Genomic DNA, 15,690 nt, shown 5'->3' on the forward strand with positions numbered 1-15,690 from the left:
ACCTTGAGATTTGGTCTTGTAGTTCGACTAATGCTCGCCCTCCGGCCACCGATATTTGCTCCTTACACTTCGAAATCGATAGCTATTATAGTACTAGAGATTAGGAACCAAGGTAGCTAGCTACTTTAAGATCTGATCCTCAAGGTCAGAATGTCAAGCACAAAGAAAGAACGCAGAATAAAATAAATAAAAATACAGCTGTAACATCACACGCCCCATGTTATTCCCAACACGCTAATATAAACTGCCTAACACGATAACGATAACAATCATTAGCGCTAGCGTCCAGCCGCGTCCAATTGAAGGGGGGCTTTCCGCGACCGCCCTCCCACGCGCCACCACCGCCATTCCTCTCCTTAACCTCCATGTACTTTACTTTCTTTTTATTCCCTTCCCTCCTGTCAAGTCGCGTGTGCTCTACATCCCAATCAACAACAATCATCACTGAGTCTACAGCCCCACAGGAACACACCAAAAGAGCGCTCTGCCCACATTCACAAAGTGAGGCAATTAATAGGAACGATCGAGAATGAGAGGTCTCTGCCCTCTTAGAGGAGCGCTGAATGATGTGTTACCCTAAATTTATTGGACGACACTTGGTGCACTCTACACACCACACCCTGCGCCCACCAAGGCCTAGAAAGCTTGTGTTTCCAGCCAGTGTCAAGCAGTGTGCAATGCTTATACCGCTAGTACTACCACTAACTATACAAAGTAAGCAAAAAAAAAAAAAAAAAAAAAAAAAAAACACCATATACCAAAAACGGCCATATCTAAATCGATCTCTTACTTCGAGAGTGCGCTACATATATCACTCGCACATATACACCTGCACCGCGAGAGCACCGCCCCGGGCGTGGTCCAACATCACGAGGAATATGCAGATATACATCTGCCAACAAACACCCCAAAGGGGCAGATGATCGAGCGAACATGATAGCTAGGACGTACGGACGACAACCGGGGGAGGGAGGCTGGTGTACAGCTCTTGGTTACATCACGAGGGCCTAGCTACTAGCAAAGACGCAAAGTCTCCGGGTCCCGTGAGTCTCAACCTTAGTTCTCTCATCATGGTGCTAGAAAATAGCCTACACGTGACCCGAGGACTTTGCGTCTTTGCTAGTAGCTAGATTCAAGGGAGCTTGGATTTTTCAGGCAGTGCCAAACTTGATACGCTGGCATGGGAATTACAAGGCGATACCACCACCCCTACTACTACTACTGCTGCTGCTGCTGCTACAAGTAAAAAGTAAAAAAGCTCTATATCAATAATAGCCAGTACTAGAGACATCCTTCGAGAGCTACCATATATCACCCGCACCTCTACACCTGCACCTGCACCCACCGCGAGAACACCGCCCCGCGCAGCGTTTCTCATAGAAAGTGCCGATAGTCGGATTTCTTTTTTTTTTTTTTTTGGTCTATCTACATGTATCTTGGGATATGCAAACGCCCACAAGTGCTGAAACAACACATGATCGGGCTTATTTCATGCCTCTGGCTTAATTTGGGCCGCCGGTGCAAGCGGCCTACGGAGCGCGTCCCTACATTGCCAAGACATTTGACCACCGAGTGATGGTTCGTGACTGGGTCTCGAGGTTCTGTACACTACGATAAGATGGCAGAAGATACACACCACAGGGGGCGGCCGTGATATCAGCTGGGTAGTTCGGGAGCACGCTGTGGCGTGAAGCCATGTCTATATTGATCACGCTACGCACACATGTGTCCATGCACAGCCGTCGGTGTAATGTATGAGCAAAAGCAGCCAGCACATCCATTCCGTAATTACCATCTCTACATCTCATTCACGAGGTAGCAACAAGCATCCACAGAACGCAAATTATTCAAACTCCTCTATACCCCCCTCCCGCACAAACCACCCCAACCACCCCTCTACGCCCCCACCTTCGCCGAATACTTCCCCGCCGCCCTCTCAAACAACTCCTCCTTCTCCCTCAACTCCCTCAAAAACGGATGCGCCTCCGCGCCCTCCGTCGCCTCCAGCCTCGCCCTCCACTCCTCCCCCTCCTTCCCCGCGATCGTCGCCAGCACCAGCATATTCGCCAGCGCGTCCGCATCATCGCCCTTCTTGTCGAGCGCCTGCTGCAGCGCAACCTCCGCCTCCTCCAGCCGGCCCAGGTGCAGCTCCGCCACGGCCTGTCCCACGAGCGTGCGGCACGACGACGACGACGGCGCCTGCGCAAGCTCCTCGAAGACGTAGTAGGCCGACTGGTACTTTTCACCACCAATGCGGAGGCCGAGGTAGGACTCGGCGAGGTTGACGAGGAGGCTGTCTTGCGCCCAGCGTTTGGCCATCTGCACTTCTTTGAGCGCCAGGTCGGTGCGGTTCTGCGAGAGACGGATCTGGACGGTGAGGGCGACACTATCACATGCATCAGCAGTTGCCCCCGCGGCGCCCTCCCCTTCTGAGAATGTGCTGGTGGTGTGGGGGGTTGGTGGTGGGACTCACGCTTCTAGACTGTTGACATGGTTACTCAGCAGCGCCAGCGCCTCGTCGCTCCGTCCCTCGCTCTGGAGGACAATGGCGCCAATGACCTGGACCGTAGCGTTGTCAGCTGCGGACTCGACAAGGCCCTCGATGGCCGCGGTGGCAGACTCCTTGGCGCCGGTGGTGTACTCGGCAAAAGCCTTGACGGCAGCGAGGTCGGGCGTGTCGGTCTCGGACTCGAGCTCGGAGATGACGGAGGGGGCATCACCGAGTGCGATGCGGGAGCGGAGGGCGTAGATGCGGGCGGGGAGGGCGTTGGAGGCGGAGAGGGTGCTGGTGTCGCTGTCGAGCACGGCTTGGTACTGGCCGCTGAAGAAGGCGGTGTGCATGGCGAGGAGCTCTGGTGGGGGTTAGTGGGGTGTTTGTGGGTGGAGGGGAGGGAGGGGATGGGGATGGGGATGGGGGGTGGGACCTCCTTCGCTTGAGAATGGATCCATGGTGTTGATTGTGTGTATTTAGGTGAGCTGTGAGGGCGGAGGTTAATTGAATTGGTGTTTCTGAGATTGCTGATGTTTGCGATGGAGTTGAAGAGTGCTTGTGTTTGGAGGGGAAGAGTGTGTGAGAGAGATCGAGGTTGAGGTTTAGTGGGACAGCTGTCTCTCTCTCTCACGGTTGCTATGTGCGTGTGTCGCTGCTGGCTGGCAACCAACAGAGCCGCCGACCGTGGAGAAAGAAGAAGAGAAGCGAAGAGAGAAGAGAAGAGTGTGAATTGCACTGCTGAACACACAGCTGCAGAGAGTCGGTCCATCTGCCTCAGAGGACTTTGATCTTTGATCTGTATTGTATGTATACTTGAATACCTGATTGAATGAATACTTGTGAAAAATATATACCGAGCGTGCTCACCGTGCCATCACTCGGCTTGGGCCAATTCTTTCTTTCTTTCTTTCTCTCCACCTCTCTCCGCACACATTGATTGATCGATAGTTGATCTATCTCTATCTCTTGCCCTCTTGCTCTCTTGACCCAGCGTCTCTCTCTCTGTGCTGCTGCTCCTCCCTGGGCATAGTCATCAGTACATACACGACCAAGCAACAACCAAATCAGCCCTGCCTGCGTTCAACGAGCTGCTGCACCTCCGCTGCTGCTGAACGTCAACCGACGACGGCACCACCGCGAACGCCCACAGACGCGTTCCAGAACAGCGGCACTCGCTCTCATCATCATCATCAATATATAAAGGCAAACGGCACTGACCTCGGGCATACATCTTCATCAGAGGACCAGTCAGTCAGTGCAGTTGATATATTTCAAGCATCAGAGAGTCTGTCTAACTATCTGCCAGCCCCCCTCGTCCCCTCCCCCCACGGCCCCCCCTTCGTTCATCGCCCACCCTCCGCCAGCTCCTACTTCAACGTCCGTGACAAACGGCACATCACCACCACCACCACCATAACCACCCACCGCTACATCAATCAATCAATCAACACACATACCCCCCCCCCCCTCCCTCAGATCCAGCATCTAGATCTCCCCATCCCCATCCCCATCCCTCGCCAGCAGTCAGTGGATGTCCGCACCACCCACCACTGACAGGAAACGCAAACCCTCCACCACAATCCCCGACATCACCATTACCCCCGCGTCCAAGCACCCCAAACTCACTCCCCCCACCACAACCACCACCCCAACCACCACCGCAATGTCCGCCCCAACCCCCATGGTCCTCGCCGCCCAACGCCGCGCCCAGCTCCAGCAGCTCCTCAACGCCCAGGTCAACATGACCGAGGAGACAAAGCAGAAATACATGACGGGCCTCGACAACCTGCGCATGGTCGTCGAAGCCAAGAACGGTACCGTCGAAGCCCAGGCCGCCCAAGCCCGCTACGACACCATTGTCAACAAGCTCCGCAACGCCGTCCGCGCGCAGCAACAAGCCGCGCAGCAGCAGGCCGCCGCCCAACAGCAAGCCGCTCAGCAGCAGCAGCAGCAGCAGCAGCAACAGCAACAGCAACAGCAGCAGCAGCAAAACAACTTCCAGCCCCAACAGCAGGGCGGCATCGCCAACGCCGCCGCCGCCGCCGGCCAAACCACGCTCGCCAACATCATGGGCCCCAACGCGCGCTCGACGTGGATCCCCCCGCCTGGTGTCAAACCCACCGAGGCGGACCACTGGCGCACCGAGATCCAGACAAAGCTCACGCAGGTGGCGCACAAGATGAATGCGGCGCGCAACCAGATCCAGCTGTTCACGCAACAGTCGCAGCAGCCCGGTGTGACGCCCGAGCAGCAGCGCGAGTTCCAGGTGCGCATCGCTGAGAACACGCAGCACTTTCAGCACTTTAAGGACGTCATCAACAAGTTTGGGCAGCAGCAGAAGATGCTGGCCGAGCAGAAGCTGCACCAGCAGCAGCAGCAGCAGCAGGCGCAACTACAGCAGCAGCAGCAGCAGATGTTGTTGCAGCAGCAGCGGGCGGCGGCGGCGGGACAGCAGCAGGGACAGGGTCAGGGACAGGTTCAGGGACAGCAAGGGCAGCAGGGCCAGATGGCCATGCAGAAACCCGTTCAGCAAGGCGTGGTCCCGGAGGCGCATACCGTGAATCAGCAACAGCAACAGCAGCAGGCGGCGGCGATGGCGCAACAACAGCAGCAGCAGCAGCAGGCAAACATTGCAAACAACATCCAGCAGAACCCGCAGAACCATCATCCCCAGCAGCAGCAGCAGCAGAACCCCGGTGGTGCAGTGGCAGCAGCCAATTCCCAGCAGCAGCAGCACATTGTGCCTCCCGCCGCAAGAGCCGACTCTCCCCCAGGCCCGGCCGGTGCCAATCGAGCCACCATGTCCCCCGCAGCCCAGCAGCAGCCACCTCTCCAGCAGCAGCAACAAGCAGCAGCAGCAGCAGCAGCAGCAGCCGGCCAACACCTTCCCCAACAGGCACAAGCCCAAACCGTTGTCCGCCCCCCAATCCCACAGCCCGCCACTGCGCAACAACAACAGCAGCAACAGCAACCGCCCCCCTCGCAACAGCAACGCGCATCCGTCCCCCCAGCCCAATCCAGCACACAACCCAACTCCCCCGCGCCCCGCGCCGGCTCCGTCCAACCCGCCCGCCCCCCCACCGCCGCCGGCACCCCCGTCTCTGCAACCTCCCAACAGCAACAACAACCACAACAACCACAACAACCACAACAACAACAACCATCGCAGCAGCAACAACAACAGCAGCAACAGCGTCTCCAGCCCGCATCCTCCGCATCGACTGCCTCCCCCACAGTAGCAGCGCCACACCCATCCCTCACCCCGCGCAGCGACGCCGCCCTCCCCACGCGCGCCGGAACCGGACAGGGCCCCCACCCGAACATTCCAAAGAGCCTTGCTGTCGTGCCGCCGCAGCCTGTTGTCATGCCGCCTGCTCGACCCACGCTCTCGGGCGGGATGAACTCGTCCGGGAATCAGATGATGAGTACGCCTGCGCTCATTAAGCAGCCGGCTTTCGAGTTTGATGAGGGCGGAATGGGCCTGCTGAGCAAGAGGAAGCTGGAGGAGTTGGTCAAGCAGATTGATCCTGAGGAGAAGCTGGATCCGGATGTGGAGGAGGTTAGTGTTGGCTTTTCTTTTCTTTTCTTTTTTTTTTTTTTTTTTTTTTCGTCATTTTTTGATGGCTATCGTTATCTGTTATTCTGCATTTTTGTGCTATGGCTGGCTAAATGCTGCTGTCCATCTCCCCCCATCCATCCATCACTCCCGCCCAGCATCCATCCCATCCCATCCCATCATATCATATCCACCCCCTATAACTATCACTCCCTCCCTCCCTCCCTCCCTCTGCTTACGTCATCTACCCTCCTCCCAATCATTACCACTAACACAGCCACAGTCCATCCTCGAGCTCGTCGACGAGTTCATCGACAACATCGCCACGACGGCCTGCAAGATGGCCAAGCTGCGCGGCTCCGACATGCTCGACATCAAGGACATCCAGATCATCCTCGAGCGCAACTGGAACATCCGCATCCCCGGCTACGCCGCCGACGACATCCGCACCGTCCGCAAGTTCAACCCGGCCCCCGGATACCACCAGAAGATAGCCGCGCTGGCTGCGCAGAAGTCGCTCAATCAGACGGCGGGGAAGGGGGGTGATTAGGTGGTTGTTTGTGGGGGAGAGTAGGAAGGGGGATGGGGGGAGGGGTGGAGGAGTGGAAATGGGTGGAAATGAGTATTTTCTGTCTTACTTGGCCTTTTTTTTTTTTCACTGGGCTTCTCGCTCGGTGGGGTGGGGTGATAAAAGGCTTCATGTGTTTCTATCCGTCATGATTTTCAATGCTTTTCTTTCTTCTTCCTCTTTTCAGGAAGACTATTTTTCTTCTTCCAATTCTTCCAATTCTTCTTCCGTGTCGTTCCTCATCTTCTTTGGTGTTTTTTTTTTTTTTTTTTCTGTATCCTTTTTTTCCACCGCATTATCTCTTTTTTTCCATCCTTTTTCTCTCTACAAAGTTGTCACAAAAAAATCTGGATGGGCCCTTTTCTCCTCTTTCCTTCCCTCTCGTCTACTATAAATCCGGCAATTCTCACCCACCATCCTATTTTTTCCCCCTCTGGTTTGTTTTATCTTTGCTTGCATGTTACTACTACTACTACTACTGGCGTGGATGTCGAGGTTCAATAAAGAGTAATTAAAAAAAAATAAAAAAAAGTAAAAAAAAAGTGTTTACTACATGTAGGTATCCATAGTATGGAAATGACCGTTAGATCTCACATAATAGGAATGGCGTGCCGTGCCAGGGGGCGTTGATTAAATGGCTTTTTCTATTTTGAGCAAGTTCCCCCCCCCCCCCCTCCTTATATCGCGAGTACATAGACCGTAATTCAACTATTGTGATGGTCAAAGGAGTATGTGATATCGAATCTGTGTGAGGCCGCTCTAGACAACTATACTACAACCCTTGTCAATGTCAATGAGCGGGAAAGACGTATTGCGACTATTTTTAGCAGGTCCGTGATTTTTCAGTTTCTAGAGTAACCCCCCTTTCAGCTCCGGCGGAGAAATAGTGCCCGGAGCCCGGGAGTTCGGGCTCGGCCTCGGAGATTTTCCATGCCGGCGGGTAGATTGCTACCGGAATATTCCATCGACCGGAGGGTTAGGGATTTTCTGTGTCTTTTTATAGTAGCTATCTACAATTCAATGCGCTTATGGCTCCCAAACATGAGGTGGTCGAGACATTTGAGTATGTGCTAAACTCACTTGATAAATGTGATTTTTAGATATAGAGTACATGATACCGATGCAATGCAGGTAGAGTGCAAGCAACCATGCTACGCAGATGATGAATGGTAGATAGGTAGGTCAAATGAAGCGAGAGCAGCCCCAGCCTAGAAACAAAAACCCAATAAACAAAAAACCGTTATTCCAAAGGTAAAAGAAAGAAAATCGAAAAACTCAAAAACTCCAACAAACCCAAAATCCACCGACCCCAGAAATGCCCAACCCAGAGCGAGACCGAAAACGAGAGGAATGCAAAGAAAGGAGACGATAAGGATGCAGGACAACAACAATAAGCGTACAGACATGTGAATTTTCAAGAGATTGGTGATACGGGCTCTTGCTCGTCAATCATCATCTTGCTCAAAATCCCTGTTAGTAAGGGGTTACCCCCGCGTTCTTCTAGCATCGCGTTTGCTTTTTTGTGCAACCCATAAAGCACTTTGCGCGTATAATCGAAGCTTCCGGTCTTTTCCATGTACTTAACCGCGTACAACTTGACGTCATAGTCCTTCGTGTGTTGTTTCAGAATGTTTAGGAGTTGCCGATTCGACTCGTCTGTGCGTATCGCATGGATAATTGGAAACGAAAACTTCCCTTCCGTCAAGTCCTCGGCAAATCCTTTGTGTTTTGCATACTAGAATATATTAGTTTTAACCCGAAAGAATACATTGCCAAGGAGATTTTTATACCTTGTCGCATTGAAGATTTATGTAGTCGTCACGAATCTGGTAGATGAGCCCCATCAAATTGACAAGAGGGACGTAATCCTCAGTAGAGGCACTCTCAGACTGCATAAGTTTCACAGCAAGACGGAAGAGGCCGCCAGTTTCTAACCTCAGAAATCAGTATCGATAGAAAGTGTAAAGGTAGAAAGAAAGAAAAAAGGGGGGGGGGAACTGACTGTTGCTGACCATCTCTAAGTAATCATCCTCTGATGGCGTTGTCAACGAATCCCTCCAAAAGAGGTCCATCCCCTGTCCGCGGTGAAGGTTCAGGAGCTCTTCTGTAAATATCTTGAGAACATTCGGGTTATTAAGCTTTGACAGCTCATCCAACGCACAAAAGTACACGTAATTGGCAGAGTTGATTGTTTGAGCTACTCCGAAGATACTATGAGCTACGGGGACACCGCGACGAAGGTTCGAGCTGTCCTCGACATCGTCGACTCTGCAACCCTCATGTTGTTAGCCTTCAAGGGGAAGCCAGGGATGGTTGATTAGTAGCTTACAAGAGTGAAGCTGTGTGCAACATAGCCACGACTTTGCTTATGATCTCTAGCGAAGCATCAGGAACCTTAAGCCAGGTATTGAAAGCCACCAGAAGCTGGTGACGGATGTCCTTTCCTGGGTGCTTGAGCAAGTGGTCATAAGGTTCAAGGAGGATCTGTCCAGAGGTTAGCTATCGTCGAGATCCTCCATAGACCAGCGCCTTATTACTTTTTCCTTCTCCGCCGACCAAGCCCGCTTGTACCCAGCTGCTGCTAAGTTGTCCGCACTCCGAGGATCTGAGGTACTTTTACCGTTACCGTTACTATGGCCGTTCATCGGTTCTGCTGTTTTCGATTCCATGTGCATTCTCGTATTATAATGGGTTGATGTTTGGGTTGGTGTTGCCACTAGAACTACAGACGTTTGTGATGATGATGATGAGTCAAGTGAAGGGTGTGAGAAGGAGGAAGGAGGTGTTGATTGATAGAAGAGAGAAGATAAGGAGGAGGTCAAGCGTTCTAATACAGATGGGAGCAGCATTCCACTTTACTGCGCAGGGACATCAAGACACGAGTACGACGGCCAGTACTTAACTAGCGGTGGGGCCCCACGACAGGGTTTTGCGGTGATGGTGGTGGTGGGGCGCGTGCTGCAGTTGTTGCCTTTCCCAACCCTTGCATGTGACTTTAGTAAATCCCTCCACCGATGCCCCGCCGTAGGAGATCCTCATTCCTCTCCGCAAGCACTGGTGAGCCTGGTTTTTCAGCTCGCAGCCGCGGTTACCTACATATTATAAGCGAAACCCAATAGTCTCTGTTGGTACTACACCATGCTTTTGGTGGTACTGGAGGAGGAAGAGGAGGAGGAGGGGATACTCTCGATCTCTGGGAATGTGCAAATATTTCTACAAATTCAGAATACCAAAGGTTCTCTCTTTGCATTCTCCGTTTGTAGGCTGGCTGACTCCTGGGGGCGTGGGAAGCGGTTGGTACCTACATTTCGATTTGTTCTATCTACGCCGCAATCATGCGGAGCTTTTTATGGATCTCCGTCAGAGGGCAAAATAAGCTTGATACTAAACATCCCCTGTCTCAAACTGCGTACTCACACTAATGAAAGGCTTCGCTTGATAGGTTAAAACTATTTTCCTATCTTGCCGAACGAGAAACTAGATGCCTTTCTGCAACTGACATTCCCCAAATACAGCATGGGGTTCAAAAGAGTCCCATGTGGGCGGTTTCCTTTTCGGTTGTCATTTGGTTTCTGCATGTTGTGTAACACGGGCACATGTTCAGCTTGACCAAGCCACTACATCGATTAATGCCTTCATAAACAGGAAAGTTGACTCGCATTGAAACTGCTTCTTGCAGGAAATGTCAGAAGCATAGTACCGGGGAAGAGTGTGGGGTAATATAACCCGCTGATGATCGTCACTTTCTTGGGGATCCAGGTTTCATGAGCTGGACTCGCAGGTTAATGCCCCCAGGATGTTGTGCATAGATACATGTTTTTACCTTACACGGGAACAACAACCGTGACACTACCATTCGAACATAACTTGTCACTCGCACGCTGTGCTTGACAACAGCACAGGCGACGTGTCTTAAGTGCTGTTTCTACACTCAAACATCCGCCACGAACAGACGAAGAATAATTCCAGATAGTACAAATTACTCGGGGCAGGCAAGTATAGCCTCGTTTGGCAATACCTCCTAGTTTATGTCTACATACTTCAAAATTCTCTGTGACTTAGACCCTGCATATCAGATCCCGAGTAATACGATCGCAACTCAATAGCATGGCCAAGAATGAGGATTTTGCGCAGGATAGCAAGGGATACCAAGCGGAACTTTAACATATCTTCAGAAGGACGGCTTGGCACCAGGTTCAGACGAGGGCGAGCAAATAAACTAAAACTAAGGTCCTAGCAGCCACGCCCAATCTATTTCTCTGTGTATCGTTCAGCCCTGCGTCAAATTAACCGTCCTCACTCCCTCTTTCTAGGGGACCCTATCTAAGAGTTCCAAGCCCAAGGATAATGAACCGGACATATCGAATTCCGACATAAAGCTTCAATTATAGCTTTTAGGTTAGACAATGATATGATTTGACCGTCAGGTTTGTTGCCAGAAGGATAGCCTACTCTGCTCTTCTCTCTGATTGCGATGCTTGGCACTCTCGACGATATTACCATAGTCTTGTGATCTACCCCCACCTCCCCCCCAAGTAGATAATCTCTCGCAACCTTCAGGCAGCTGGAATTGGTTGGAAGAAGAACGTCGATAATCTTTGGGATGTAGGGGGAAACTTTATGTGTTTGCTTTAACATGAAATTTTGAATTTAAATGTATAGCCATCGCTACCTAGTGTAGCTTAGTGGCATATGTCGGAATGTCCTAGGCTCAATTCCCACCTCAGAGGGGGTTGAGACATTACGATATATAATTGAGGGTCTCAGTTGGTGCCGCTGTATTTATATGAGAGGTCGACTGAGGAAGAGGGTTGTCCGACTACTGCACCATGAATTTATTCCTCTGGAGGTAGGGCATAAGACCTCAGCCGTTTATCCGAAGGTTTCCGTCCTCATAAGCATATAATATAAAAGGTAAACAGCCGGCGTAAGTCGATGCAGTTTTTTTCTATGTACCGAGTGACTAATAGAGCCACCTCGCGACCGCGAAATCTTGCTTCTTTGATGTACGGCAGTGACAAAACCAGAGAAGATGATATGGTGAGAGTGGTCTCTGTCTTGAAGAGAAGAAGATAATTCAGATATAGATTCTTCTGGTAAGAACCCGCACTGATCTCCCTAGATAGGGTGTTCTCTAATCAAACCACGTATCGAAATATAGCAAGATTAGCCTGGAGTGGTAGCGGAATGCCATGCGATATAAAACGTTTACTTGAATCTTAAGATATTGTGTTACTAAATACGATCGGACATCAACAAGATTTACAGACAGTCTCGTGGGATTACAACCTATTTCTCGGCATCACGAGCTTTTCGAACATTTCGGCTGGCATTCTTCTCCAATACTCAAGCCAAAGTTCACGCCTGTGCCTAACACTAACTGATTCACCACTTCGATGCGCAATGGCTAGATTCAGGAAGATGAAGCCCGAGAAGACTAGGTGATTGGAAGTTCGATGGTTGTGTGACTTGTTTGTAATCCGCCGCCTATTGCGACAAGCCGTATAAATATGACGCTAATAGATCTATTTTCCCGCCTCCGGGGCTAAGACGATGTTTCTTTCAGTCCGGCCTTGGAGATGGCCTCCTTATGTTCCTCTATATCAGGTCCGGCTGTCCACTGATATTTTTGGGCTTCGGACAGCTCCCGGTCATAGGGGGATGATAGTACTGACTTATTAGATCAGCAGCTGCACTCTCGCTAGACCCATTATTCAGCAGCCTCTCGAGTGCCCCCCGCTCCCCAATGTCCTCGTTCCAGTCAGAAACACAGGCGGAGAAGGCCAACACTGTTGCAACGACTCACGAAAAAAGTTCACCAACGTACAATGACATCGTCGTCGTCAAAGAGGCTTTCCCTACGTTTCAATTGGGAACCTTTATTCGAAAATATGGATCAATAAGACATTGCAGAATTCAAAATTACAAGTGGGAAAGAAAGAGTGAGTAACAGGAGGGACTTACTATATTGTTTCAAAGGAGGGCGCTTTAACCTATTAGCTGACGTCGCTGCTAGTAGCTACCGCCGCTGGGTAGAAGAAGTCTCTTACAGATAACAGCATGGTTGATTCGCCCATGAATGATATTCCGTGCCCCCGTGAGGTGCCTGCGTGTTCTTCCTCACTATTCAACACATCAGTCTACGTCCATACTACTACAAACTCAAGGACAAGTATTTTATAGAATTCACGCTTAACTAAGCTACAATCACAACCAATCACTCGGGAGATTTCTTGGCACATTAATGGAGCGAATATTCGAGACAGATATATACCTTTTTTGACAACAACAAATATCCAAGTTGTAGTGGATGGCTAAAAACTCTTCTACAACTACAGACTGACTCATCTAGGTATATCTAGAACTTCTAGCCGGCTCATAGTCGGCGAAAAAATTCTGCAATTGGCGAAAAACCAGATCCTGGTATTATACCCCAGCGCTATATAAGGCCATGTTCTCCCACCACTCTTCTTCCCCCTCCTTATTGCGCTGCGTGTGGCAGTGCAGCAACCTAGGTCTACATCGCAAACTCTCGAATACTGGCACGAGGGTTTGCCTCGAGCATACTCGCCTCGTTGACCCCCATGCCTTGAGCTCCCTCGAGGAAGAGGCCCCGAGCGTCAATGCCTCGTGGGCCAAACTAAACTAAATAGCCACATCAACGGGCTCATCCCACATGTAGAATCTGGTTGATCGTATACCCGGACAGATTGCGAATAACCAGCCGCAGGAACGTGAACAAACCAAGGTAAAGAACGTAGTGCAATTCTAGATCTCCTAGTTTACCTATGTAATGTTTGGTCATTATCTATTACCCAAGTTCGCCTGACAGTTGGCCCGGAATTAAACCCTCCTCAACCCGCGCAAGCAAAGAAGAGAACATAGGCTAGATCTACTTGTAGCCACCCGTCTCCTCTTCTAATCCCGAAGAAACCTAAAAGTAAGGTGACTCTGGGAGCTTAAAAGATCCGCAAAGTATCACATATATGAAACTAGAAACGACCTCAAAGATACTCTTCATAGCACAACACAGGCTTCCTTTCCCCACTTGCATACCGAAAATTTCCACCCCCATAAATCCTCTCATTCTGTCCTCCAATACTGGCACTCAGGTCATAAACCGCCTAAACACATATATATTCAAGCTCTGGTAGTGCAATTGGTCAGCATGCCCTCACCAAAAACATTAAAAACTTATAAAATCGTAGGGAGATTTGGGTTCAAACCCCAACCAGAGCATCTTTTTCACCTCCCGAGGGAAAGAGGAACCGCCAAACCAAATCCAAGGTTCAGGAAGCCAGTTTGGGGTGGTAGGGGTACTACATGTAATTGTAATACTGTATGATTGTCATCAACATAGAAATCTCTTGAGATTAAAGGATACATAGTATGATGTACGTCGCCGATCGGCCGTACATAGAAAGTGTTAAGAGCATAAAGTTCTTAAATCTGCCGAATAGGGCTAGGGAGGTTTCTGCAGCACCGGGCTAGCTTAGTAGTCTTTGGCACATCCGGTAACCTTGGCACTGATATACGACTTCAGGCTAACAACACACATGGCGAGTGTGGCCTAACGGTTAACACTCGCCCCCGGACGGACACCATGCGGGGGGGATTGTATAATCTTTTTTTTTTTTTTTTTTTTTGCAAAACACATATCAGGTAATTGAAACGATTTCTGATAACGAACATCATCGAGTCCTTGTTTTTCTTTTTCTCTCTCTTTTTTTGTTTAATTCATTAATTGCATTTTTCTCTCTCTTTGCTTTGCCGACGAATTTAGACTGTAGAGGAAGAGGCATCTTCCCCGTAAGAAACGTCTGTGATACAAATGAAGCCAGCTATTCGTGCTGCAAAATCGGAGACGTCGATATATCAAGCATAATATCTAAGAAGATAATGTTGCCACCCTCTGGATTTAGTCAAATTGTATCCTGATCTACTAAGAACTACGTGGCTCATATGAATTCGAAGTGCAAGCCAAAGCTGGGTGAGTTATTAATCAATCAATCAATTAATCAATCAATCAATCATTTACATGCAATTAATGAATTAAACAAAAAAAAAAAAAATCAATCAATCATCCCAGCCAAGCATCATCATATAATATCACTCGACTGTATATTTGTCTTGGCGTAAAATCCTAGTATTTGCTCTAACCACCAATCTCAATGGCGGCCAAATTGCCGATGCTTTGTTTGGGCCCCAGTCAGTTTCTTTGAAGAACTGGACTTTGATCAACGAGTCTGGGTTGAGGTATTTCTGAATTGGGTGGGTTAATGTTAAAATGACGTGCGCTTAGTGCGTATATACCATTTTCCACGATAATATAACTTTTCCTAGTGTGTCCAAACGGTAGATATGTGTAGGTTTGTGGCCGACCTGAGAAATAGAGACGTGTGTTGTCAAAAATAATGGGATCCGGCTCGTGACCTTATCTGTGACCTTATCTAGTGAATATGAAAAGTGTATAACCCCACCACTTTCGAAGGTTCTCTATTTTTCCCGTGCAAATCTTTAGGTGAATCGATTCTCCCGATCCCAACATCAGTGTGTCATTTCCCGCAAGATAACTACAGCGGAACCCAAATGGTCCATATGGCCATTTAGGTGACCGGCTACAGGTATGAGACAGTAAGAAACTTATAGAATGTTGGGCCTATACGTATATAGTTAGCCCTTAGCCGTAGGAAAGAAGTGGTTCTCTGCAAATCCATGCACGCGAGGATCGAGTGGCATTGGCAGATCGTCGTCGATATCTCCCGTCATTATAGTTACACCATATTAAGGTTTCCCCAGAACCTTAAACCCGCCAACTACATGTAGCCAGTAGCAGGCTCCTCCCCAGCCCCCCCGACCGCTTGGATGGGATGTGCACGAGACTAAGCTAGTAGTACCGATCGGGCCTGATGTTCTTAGCGGGTCTGGGCTAACCTCAGCTAGCTGCTGCGGAGCGTATCTCACGAGGCAATGATGTCGTTGCCTTGCATGAGGATTAACTTTGGGGCTTTTGACCCCAAGATGGACGGTGTCTATAGGGCGTATATCCAGACCCCCAAACCTTTTTCCCACGCC

The 15,690-nt window shown here is 50.0% G+C and overlaps 3 protein-coding genes across 3 annotated transcripts; 1 reads left to right on the top strand and 2 right to left on the bottom strand.

Annotated features, from left to right (window-relative positions):
- Positions 1-1,896: 1,896 nt before the first annotated feature.
- LAJ45_10992 (uncharacterized protein) lies at positions 1,897-2,949 on the bottom strand (the record flags this gene model as incomplete). The annotated part of the gene is made up of 3 exons (XM_046120505.1): positions 1,897-2,386; positions 2,474-2,852; positions 2,925-2,949. The coding sequence occupies 3 exons, from the start codon at positions 2,947-2,949 to the stop codon at positions 1,897-1,899; spliced, it is 894 nt and encodes a 297-aa protein (XP_045966276.1).
- A 1,073-nt stretch (positions 2,950-4,022) lies between these two features.
- LAJ45_10993 (uncharacterized protein) lies at positions 4,023-6,597 on the top strand (the record flags this gene model as incomplete). The annotated part of the gene is made up of 2 exons (XM_046120506.1): positions 4,023-6,050; positions 6,331-6,597. The coding sequence occupies 2 exons, from the start codon at positions 4,023-4,025 to the stop codon at positions 6,595-6,597; spliced, it is 2,295 nt and encodes a 764-aa protein (XP_045966277.1).
- A 1,432-nt stretch (positions 6,598-8,029) lies between these two features.
- Positions 8,030-9,290, bottom strand: LAJ45_10994 (uncharacterized protein; the record flags this gene model as incomplete). The annotated part of the gene is made up of 5 exons (XM_046120507.1): positions 8,030-8,350; positions 8,406-8,545; positions 8,618-8,883; positions 8,945-9,099; positions 9,153-9,290. The coding sequence occupies 5 exons, from the start codon at positions 9,288-9,290 to the stop codon at positions 8,030-8,032; spliced, it is 1,020 nt and encodes a 339-aa protein (XP_045966278.1).
- Positions 9,291-15,690: the final 6,400 nt, after the last annotated feature.

Source organism: Morchella importuna, assembly GCF_003444635.1.
Source record: "Morchella importuna strain M04M26 chromosome Unknown Morimp01GS054, whole genome shotgun sequence".
NCBI classification, from domain to species: domain Eukaryota; kingdom Fungi; phylum Ascomycota; class Pezizomycetes; order Pezizales; family Morchellaceae; genus Morchella; species Morchella importuna.